At 38.0% G+C, this 9135-nt stretch overlaps 1 protein-coding gene across 1 annotated transcript in view; it reads left to right on the top strand.

Annotated features, from left to right (window-relative positions):
• LOC144975263 (putative ribosome biogenesis protein RLP24) overlaps positions 1-7237 on the top strand; it is an 8476-nt gene extending 1239 nt beyond the window's left edge. The window contains exons 2-5 of the mRNA XM_078919187.1: positions 2750-2936; positions 4971-5034; positions 6295-6377; positions 7031-7237. Coding sequence (XP_078775313.1) covers positions 2750-2936; positions 4971-5034; positions 6295-6377; positions 7031-7104 — 408 coding nt within the window. The 3' untranslated portion in view covers positions 7105-7237. The remainder of the gene's footprint in view (positions 1-2749; positions 2937-4970; positions 5035-6294; positions 6378-7030) is intronic.
• Positions 7238-9135: the final 1898 nt, after the last annotated feature.

Here is a 9135-nt window from a genome sequence, read left to right as displayed (position 1 = left end):
AGCAGGTATAATATAAGAATATCAAGATAAATTCTATGTCTGCAAATAAAAGATAGTTTATAGGTTCTCCTTTCAGTTTCTGTGATATAGTGTATTATATTGGCTTTGATTGATCGTTAGACAATGTCTGGAGTTCGAATCCATCTGATAAACACCTTCACCCTGGCAACTAGCTTTTTACACAAATCTAAAGAATAATTCAGAAGCCCCCTTAGTGCCACATGTGGCTGTCTATGTCCAAATATATTGGTACTCTACAGCACCATTGATTAAGAAAGTCAAGCAATGGTGAGGGTGATCATAGACTAAATGGGTGACAACAATTACAAAACGTGCTCTGCGTGTCCTTGGATGAGGTCCATACACTTCTGTAAATAAGAGCCTGGCCATAGGCAGCATGCAATAGACTTTATAAAAGTGTTTGAGCAAAACGTATGCCTAACAGATGACGTATGCTGTATAAGATAAGAATAAGGGTTGATATAGCCTGTTGAGGGGAAAAAGCGGAACGTATAGCACATCAAGTAAAGTGAATTCATGGAAATGTGCTATATAGTTGTGTAAAATACAAAAAATGTATTTCAATCTCCGTTTTTTTTAAAAATTTCTAATAGTATTTTTTTCATATTTATATATATTTTATGTGTATTGTATTATTCATCAGAAGACAAGGGCATTGTTAACTATGACAAATTAAATTGTGGGCCATCATTTGTACAAAGTTACATAGCATTATCAAAATCTTTATTATCATCATCATTATTTGTTAATTTATTATTATTATTAGTACTGTTATTATCATCATCACTTTGACAAATATTGCTTTTACTTTAATGTATAATCATGGAAATTAGTCCTCAATATTAAGGTCAAAGTTTTGTTCTGCTAAAAAAAGACATCAATTATGGATCCACTAAACAGTTTGTCAAACTCTTCCTCTGTGTGTGTGATAATTTTAAAGTTAAGCCAGGAGAGAGAGAGAGAGAGAGAGGAGAGAGAGAGAGAGAGAGAGAGAGAGAGAGAGAGAGAGAGAGAGAGAGAGAGAGAAGGAATGAGGGAGGAAGGAGGTGGAGTTGGAGGAGAACAAGAGAAAAAGACTGACTGAAGGAGGAAGAACAGTGGAGAAAGACGGAGGTGGTGAATTAGATTGGGGGGGGGGGGGGGGGGGGGGGGGGAGAGAGAGTAGGTAAGAGAGGGGAATAGAGACGGAGAAGAAAGAGGAGATGAGTGTGAAGGGAGGGGAAAGAGGAATGGAGAAGAGAAAATAAAAGTGAAAGGGAAATGAGATAGCCAGAAGGAAGGAAAGGAGGAGGACTGGAAGAGAGAGAGAGCAGAAGGAAGGAAAAGAGGAGGACTGGAAGAGAGAGAGCAGAAGGAAGGAAAAGAGAGAGAGGAATGGATGAGAGAGAGAGAGAGATAGAGAGAGAGAGAGAGAGAGAGAGAGAGAGAGAGAGAGAGAGAGAGAGAGAGAGAGAGAGAGAGAGAGAGAGAGAGAGAGGACTGGGGGCTATTTATAGAAATAAATTACAAAGAGAAAGAGAGATTTTATCCATTTCCGGTAATGGATCTACTTTCGATTTCGGGTAAAAGCTCCCGTAAATTCAAAATGGCTGCTGCTGAAATAAGGGTACCCGCTTTAACGCATCTCAAAAGCAACTTTACGCATCGAGTTAAGACCTGAATTGGGTCTTATTTAAAGATTAAGATGCAAACCTAGTTGTACTAATAAAAATCTCATATGTACTCGTTTTTAGCTCTTAGTGAATGGCCGCTACTTTTTACCTATTTTTTACATAACAAAAAGAGAGAGAAAACTTGTTTGGAATTCAACGAAAATGATACCACTCAATAAATAAATTCATCCTGCACAAAATGAGACCTAAAATATCAAAATTGATGCACAAATGAAAGAGCAATCTAATTTTTACTGGAGGTCACAAAAAAGCAGCCTCAAAATCTGGTTGCAAGATTGACGCGATAACTGAGGCTATCGGGTAAGCGCTGAATCGGGAGATATCGAAGTGCCAACTAATACTAATACTTAGGAATAATAAAAACTGGTACCTTTAACTAACCATAATAGGGAAAACAAACACTCTAGCACCTTTACTGTTACTAACACTAAGACTATGACTTCTGACTAACCCTAATACTAATAGAATAAAAATCTTCTGACCTCAAGCTAACCCTAATAGGAAAAAAAAAACAACAACCTAGGATTGCTTTCAATTTTAATTACTTCACAAAACAGAATGGCAGTGGAAAACCAAAACAATCGTCGTATTCGGAAAGTTTAAACTTTCACTAATCTATAATCTATCACTAATCTATCAAGGTTTGTTCTAGAGTTTTTAAAAAGCTACTAGAACATCTATATATCGACAAATTGAATAAATAAACGCATGGCAAAAGATCCACTGTGAAAATGCAAATTCACATTGCAAAAAAATGCCAGCATGAGGAGCTTTCGGAAGGCTTCCCTTTAGCTATGTAGAATAATCTTAAAGATGTCGTTTTTATTACTTAATCTTGTTTCAAAAATTTACTATTATTCCTGTGTAGCTTGGGAAATATCCAGCATATTCCAGTCTGAAAATATAGAAATTTTGAATTGAATTGAATTTATTTCATTGCAAATATTAAATTTATTTATCTATTATTTATACTATAAATTTATTATAAATTATATAAAATATATAAATTAAATTATAAATTTGTTTATTAATTAATAAAATGTTTTTTTTTCCAGATATTCAGATTTTGTCGATCCAAGTGTCACGTGGCATTCAAGAAGAAGAAGAATCCCCGTAAGACCAAATGGACCAAGGCATTCCGGAAGGCGGCCGGGAAGGAACTCACTGTCGATCCAGCCTTGGAGTTTGAGAAGAGAAGAAACGCCCCCGTCAAATACAGCAAAGAGTTGTGGACAAAGACAGGTTGGGAAATATTAAATACGATTCTGGGAACTCCTGCATTTGAAATTTCTAACAATTTCCCATAACGTCTGCACTACCTAGGGAATGCACTTTTTTAACTCTTTCAGTACTGAGGCTTATTTACATTTCCATCACAAAATGTCTGACACCTAAGTGAGGCAGCATGAGAATGACAAGCTGAGACAAACCGACATTTGAATTTGGCGCAAAATCTCAATTAAGATACCCTCCCCTGGGGCCAATTGAATGTTCTGATGAAAGAAAGGATACCATTGGTTCATTTTATAGTAAATTTGTAGAAAGTAGGATTGGATTACATTATTATTTTTGCCTTTCATTGGCCAGTAAAACAGATTCTGCACTGGCCACGCAGTGCGACCAATGGCGCTGAAAGAGTTCAATAAATTAATAAATAAACCTTATTCGTCTATGAGGAAATTAAAAAGAAAATTGAGCTTCTATATAGCGCAATATTCACTAAACATGCTCAAAATGCTTTACAAAAGGTCCCTGACCAACAGCAACACTTAACATATAGAAGAGACATTATGCAGGTTAGGCGATATTACATTTTTCCGACAGAGACCATGCTTTTAATGGCCAGGTACTCATTTTACACTAGAATACGGTGGAGAATGTGAGTAAAGAGTCTTTTCCAAGGACTCAACTATGCGCCAAGCAAGGTGTGAACTCAGGACCTTCCGATCCTAAAGCGTGTGTCATACCACATAGCCGCACAAACGAGTTTGAAATTTCATGCACAGGAGGTAAGAGTCTTATTGCTACCCCCCTCCGATGACCCCACCCATGTGCAGCTATGTGGTCTAGTGGTATGACATTCGCTTTCGGATCGGAAGTTGAGTCCTTGGAAAAGACTCTTTACTCACATTCTCTCACCGTACTCAGGTGTAAAATGAGTACCTGGCCGTTTACAGCGTTGTCCCTGTCCGAAAAAAAAATGGTATCATCGTCTAACAGGCGTCATGTCCACTCCTAAATGTTACGTGTTGCTGTTGGCCAAGGACCCTTTGTAAAGCGCTTTGAGCACATTTAGTGGATATTGCCCTATATAAAAGCTCAAGCTCATGTTTTATTTCTTATCGTAATACAAGGTTGCCAATATTTTGTATATTTACACCCATTTGCCCCGACCCCTTCCCGTCTTCCCTTTCAATCATCTTCTCATCCAAGGCCACCAAGGGACTTGTGAGATGAAGTGAGTAGGAAAGTGCCAAAAGAAATAGAGAATAAAAATTTCAGGGCGGCGATAGGGGTTCGAACCCGTGACCTTACTGGTACGACAACCCCGCCTGGCCAGGGAGAGCGTGACTCTACCGTATGAGCTATCCGCGATCCCATTAAAGATCGTCTATAACCCTAGTCATTTTAGAGCCCTCTCTTCTTGACTACTAGAGGTCACAGGTTTTGTGCCACTTTTGATGATATAGGTGCCAGTGTGTCTAGACTAACATCATGAATATGGGAGTCTCACTAAAATTCAAGTAACTGAGCAGTATTCAGAAGGTCTGAGGTTTGATCCTCAGTTGAGGGTCGACTGATTTATTTTGATGTTTTTTTTTTTCTTGCTTTGTCTGGCACCTTTCATGTACAATTGTTCAGTTCTTTATCTTACACCGGTGCCTGCTCCTTAATTTCTTAATTTTATTTTTTAAATTATATTTATGTCTGATGTCTGGAGTTTGCTTAACTCACTCAACCCTAACACCGACTATATCCGTCATATACCCGTTAACTTTTACCCCATGCCTATTTATTACATTTTTTTTGAGACAAATTATAGGCGCAGTATCAAAGCTAATGTTTTTAGTTTTTTACATGTTAATGATAGTTGAATAAAACTATCTATGTACATGCTTATTTTTAATGCATTTTTTTTTACAATTTTGAAAAGTAGCAAAAATCTGTAGGATTGAGTGAGTTAACACTGGATTGTTTATAAACAGAAACACTTTTGTAAACAACATGTAATCTAACGCTTGTGTTTTCTTTGTTTGTTTTTTATTTTGCCCACAGTGGAAGCTATGAAGAGAATTGAGGAGATTAAGAAGAGGAGACAGGCTCACTATGTAGCCACAAGGTAAGATATGACGGTGTATGCTGGTAATAGGGAACAAAAGTGTGATGTCAATAAAAACTGGTTCCAATCTCATTGGAAGTGTGGAATTCTCTCCTCCAGAAGACTGGATACAAACTTTGTATAATTGATCCTCTATGTTCCAGAGTGATGGCGTCTTATTTTCTGGTCTAAATAAATTTGTCAATAAAGATCACGGGAATGTTGACTAAAATATGCTGAATGCAAAGAGTCGGGGTTTGTGTCAGTTGTAGTAGTAGTAGTAGTAGCGTCTGGCTACATCTCCACACTGGAAGTCTCCAACAAGTCTTTTAATTTGTCACTGCACTTGAGGACAGCCTCGAAACCTCCCACCAATCTCGTCACAGGGCAGTGTAGGATTATGTGGTCTGCTGTCTCTGGCGTTCCCTGACAGTGGGACAGCGACTGACTACCTCAGACCCTGATGCATGTTCTCAGTCCATCATGGAGTTTGTACCAGAGAGAGGGGAAATAAGATGATATAATTGGACGTGTCGGAGATTGTTGTCTCTACCTAGTTGTGAATTAGAGATGAGTGTCACAGATTTTACAGGGTTTTTTCCCCCCTTCTCTCTTTAAAATTTTTTTTTAATTCCGAATATTACTAAACAGCTCAAAGTGCTTTACAAGGGTCCCTAGCAACATCAACACTTAACATGTAGAACGAACACTTACGCATGTTAGGCAATATTACAATTTTTTTCTCGGATAGAGCCAATGCTGTTAACAGTCAGATACTCATTTTACACTTGAGTACGGTGAGAGAATGTGAGTAAAGAGTCTTTTCCAAGGACTCAATATACTAGAGGAGCTCAAATCCAGGACCTTCTGATCATAGAGTGAGTGTCTTACCACAAGGACGTACAAAATCAGTCAACTAGGGATCGAACCTCAGACCTTCTGATTACCGGTCAGATGTGCGACCATTACACCACAGAGGTTCTTCTCGTCTACTTAAATTCACAGAATGTTTGGTTTAACTTGCCAAAAAAAGTGTTTTTGGGGGGAAATTATGAGATAGTCAACGTTAATTATTTTTGCACATGTTTAAAAAGAATTGTGGGGGGGGGGGGAGATTATGAGAAAGTCGACCTAAATTTCAGGGAAAATATAGTAAATATTTTATTCATTCTAATAGATTTTGAAAATTTGTTTATTTATTTTTCCGATATGTATAATTGTATTTATTTCTCCATGTATGTTGAGAATCAAATTTTGAAAAAAATCTCTTTGTGTTTTCAGATTAAAAAAGGGGAAAGAACTCAGACTGGCCGAAGACAAGAGAGAAATCGAAAAGCATATCCATCTCATCAAGCTCCCCGCAGGTTAGACAGGATGTTCTCTTTACCTGTTTACCCAAGTGACCCAAACACAATTATTTATTTTCTATCTGATTTCCATCACCGACTACAACGAAACATTTGTAGAATTACGAAAATTGGGCTCAAACTTCAGGACTTCATGAGCATCTCTTAGTCGTTAAAACTTGTTGAAAATGAAAGTTAATGTCAGACTATTGAAAAAAAAATAATTGAGCTTTTATATGGCACGCTATACACTAAACGTACTCAGCGCTTTACAAAGGGTCCCTGACCAACAGCAACACGTAACATGTAGAATGAGACATAATGCCTGTCAGGCGATATTACAATTTTCTTCGGACAGAGGCAACGCTGTTAACGGCCAGATACTCATTTTACACCTGAGTGCGTGAGAGATGTGAGTAAAGAACCGTTTCCAAAGACTCGACTATGCGCAAAGCGAAGCTCGAACTCAGGACCTTCTGATCCGGTAGCGAGTGTCATACCACTTGACCACATAGCCGCACATAATTTTAAAGATTTTAAAGTGTTATTTGATCCTTGTGATAGTAAATTTTTGTTGATCTATAAAGTTCCTCAGACCTCGTTTCTTACACTCTACCATATTATTTTATATATTACCCACCCTTTTTTTTTGTTTGTTTCTCTGTCAACAGCTGGCCTCAAAAAGAAGAAGAAGATGGTGGAGGTGGTGGAGGAACACGACGCGGAGAAGATGGAAGAAAACTGACATGGACGGAAAGGAAACCGCTTCATGGAGGAAACGGGTGGAAACGAACAGATGTCTTGTTGATGGGGTCGTTGATGGAGTCATTCATTGGATCATTTATGTCATGTTACATAAAACTTGTTTTTACACAGAATTTTTCTTGCTTTGTGTGTTTTTCCCTTTTAACTATTTTTTGTTGTTGTTTGTACAGTAAAAACCAGTTAAACTGAACAGACCGTGAAATCAAAATAATGTCATTTTTTTCCCTCTTTGTTTATGTAAAAAAAAAAACCTATCACTTAACCCAAAGCCACGATGCTCAAACTGTCTTTAGACCGACGAAAAGGAATTGCTGAATAGTCCAAGAAAAAATTGCAGATAACAGAACAAATTCCCGATACAACCTTTGCCCAATGCGCAATTAACACGCCTGACACACGCCAGTTCATTCTCGCTTAATGGTGAGTACATAATGCTCTGAAATGTGAGCAGTAATGTTGAGTTTTATATAGATAGTATGCAGATGACGTCACTCAGGCCTTTGTTATTGTTTTTGCCATCCGCGTTTGAGAGTTGTTCTCACTAAACTGTATTAACCAGACTATAAAAGTTCATGGTTACATAGAGTTTGTGTGTTGGTCTGTTATACTTTTGGATGGCAATGTTGTGAACTCCTTGGCCAAGCGCATTCTATCTATAGCGCAATATCCACTAAACATGCTCAAAGCGCGTTACAAAGGGTCTCTAACTCACTAACTCTAACCAACAGCGACACGTAACATGTAGAATGAGATATGATGCCTGTTAGGCATTATTACAATTTTTTCTACAAAGTCAATTCTGTTGACGGCTACACTCGAGTACGGTGAGATTGTGAGTAAAGAGCCTTTCCAAGGACTGAACTATGCGCTGAGTGAGGCTCGAACCCAGAACCTTCCGATCCGAAAGCGAGTGTCATACCATAAGACCACACAAATCCCTTAAAAACAATCAAAAATTCCATGTCTCTTAAATTTCGGTTTAACTGGTTTTTACTGTATTTGTGTGTTTGTATGAGAGATGAATTGGCGGGGGGGGGGGGGGGGGGGGGATTTGTGGTCCTGTGGTCTTCTCTTCCTTCAGTCCTCACCCCACAGTGGGTATGGACCACCCATGAACCTTTTCCATCTTCTCCTGTCATTGGCCAGTCTTTCCATCTCCTGCCAGAGCATCGCAGATCTCTCCACTCAGCTCTACCAGAAGTTCTCTACTCCAGGTTGACCTTAGTCTTCGGTCTTATAGACAGTATGCACTTGGCTAAGAAGCTCACAACATTGCCATCCAGAAGTATAACGGACCAAAACACAAAACTATGTGTAACCTTGAACTTTTATAGTCTGGATAATTCAGTTTAGTGAGAATTACTACATAATAAACTCGGATGGCAAAAAAACAATAACAAAGACCCAAGTCGCGTCAACTTCAACGTCATTCTATCTATACAATGTAGCTCTGACTACTACTTTACTACTACTACGACCACTACTACTACTACTACTACTACTACTACCAATATTACTACTACTACTACCACTACTACTACTACTACTACTACTACTGCTGCTGCTGCTGCTGCTACTACTACTACTACTACTACTACTACTACTACTACTACTACTACTATTACTACTACTTTTATTATTATTATTATTATTATTATTATTATTATTATTACTATTATCATCATCATCACCACCACCATCATCATCATCACCATCATCATCATCATTATCGTACCATCATCATCATCATCATCACCATCATCATCATCATCATCATTAACATTAAAAGCTCTTTACAAGCAGGGATTCATACTTGATTCATTAACTTTCGATTTTGATGCTTCACCGATTGGACAGATGCTCTCCCTGCTCTCATTGACCTGAGATAAAAATAGAACGATGGGCTTTTCCGACGTTTATTCAAAACTAAAATTCTTATGTTAATTTTTTAAGTCTTTACCGTCGAAACAGGACAAATTAAAAAACACAAGACATTAGTGTCTCTATTAGG

The sequence above is a fragment of the Berghia stephanieae genome, chromosome 6, assembly GCF_034508935.2.
Source record: "Berghia stephanieae isolate SIO BIC M18660-M18661 chromosome 6, UCSD_Bste_1.3, whole genome shotgun sequence".
NCBI classification, from domain to species: domain Eukaryota; kingdom Metazoa; phylum Mollusca; class Gastropoda; order Nudibranchia; family Aeolidiidae; genus Berghia; species Berghia stephanieae.
Note: the sequence above shows the minus strand (reverse complement) of the source record. Positions and strands in the feature narration are given on the sequence as shown.